At 38.1% G+C, this 1,296-nt stretch overlaps 1 protein-coding gene across 2 annotated transcripts in view; it reads left to right on the forward strand.

The window, feature by feature from the left end:
- ndel1a (nudE neurodevelopment protein 1-like 1a) overlaps positions 1–1,296 on the forward strand; it is a 10,495-nt gene that overhangs the window by 3,507 nt on the left and 5,692 nt on the right. For both annotated transcript variants that reach the window (XM_014014783.1, XM_014014784.1), the window contains exon 3: positions 694–847. In XM_014014783.1, coding sequence (XP_013870237.1) covers positions 694–847 — 154 coding nt within the window. The remainder of the gene's footprint in view (positions 1–693; positions 848–1,296) is intronic.

Consider the following 1,296-nt stretch of genomic DNA (forward strand, 5'->3'; position numbering starts at 1 on the left):
GTAATGAATGAATGAAGGGTTTAAATGTGAAAAAGAAGGATTAAAAAGCATCGTAAAGTCAGGAAAAAGAAAAAATGTCAAACTTTTGTGTCAAATGGTTCCCTCCTTGTAGCTCAGTTACTCTGAGTGTTTTGATTGAAGGGAAACGTCMATAAAAGGAAACCAGTTCAGAACTGGACCCGGCTGAGCATCACCTCAGAGGCTGAATGGATTTTCTGTCTTTGTGYCAACATCAGTACTTTTTCCATCTGGGTCTGGGTCCATCCATGACCTGTCTCTAGATACAGAACCTCCTTTAGTTTTTTTTACTCATATTTATGTGAAGCTGTAAGTTCAGTCAGCCTGGTGGAAGTGATGATGAGCGATGAAGGAGTTTTCCTCTTAAATGGGGATAAAATGTTTGGCAGCAGAAGAAAATGTCACTTTGAATCACGGACAAGCTGTCAGAGTAATCTGAGATAAAGTCCAAAACAAAGAGTTTTATTCCAACAAACATCTTTTTAAAAATGTCACACAGGAAAAGAGCTTTTAAAAGATGTAAAACGAGCAAAACTCCACTTATTGCAACACAAAGTGTTTCAGTTTGTGGGGACTGAATGTGGGTGCAGATGAGATAAAAATAAGATAACACAGTTTTCAGATGTAGCAGGTGAGGAGTTTCTCTCAGGCTGACCTCCTTCTGCCTGCCCGCAGCTGCGAGAAGGCTCGGGAGGAGCTGCTGGAGTTCCAGGAGGGGAGCAGGGAGCTGGAGGCCGAGCTGGATGCTCAGCTGGGTCAGGCCGAGCATCGGATCAAAGACCTGCAGTCTGAGAACCAAAGACTCAAGAATGAGGTGGACACACTCAAGGTAGCCATTCGTCAGTGTTGTATAAAGTACCTCAAAGTGATACTTGAGTAAAAGTACAAGTATCTTATCCTAAAAGTACTTTGATAAAAGTTAAAGTCTTCTCTAAAAATATTACTTAAGTATTAAAAGTAAAAGTACTGAGTAAAAGTGAGCAGTTAGATTTTCCAAAATGACATTTATTGAGAGGTGACTTCTTCAAAAAATATTTTTTCTAACAGCGTGCAGCTGTGATGGGTTGTGTACAAGCTAATAGTGTGTCAGAATGGTAAATATTTATACTTCTCATTCAACCACAGTTAAATTCACTCTATCTAGGAGGCACAATTTATATGTATAGTATTTATTTAGTTTTTTACAAGCTGGAATGAAAACAAGAAAAAATTAAATAAAAGTAACGACTTTCTACTTCTTGCTTTTTGAAAAAATATAAGAAGTAGAAGTAAAAAGTA

Source organism: Austrofundulus limnaeus, unplaced genomic scaffold (assembly GCF_001266775.1).
Source record: "Austrofundulus limnaeus strain Quisiro unplaced genomic scaffold, Austrofundulus_limnaeus-1.0 Scaffold119, whole genome shotgun sequence".
In the NCBI taxonomy this organism is placed as follows: Eukaryota; Metazoa; Chordata; class Actinopteri; order Cyprinodontiformes; family Rivulidae; genus Austrofundulus; species Austrofundulus limnaeus.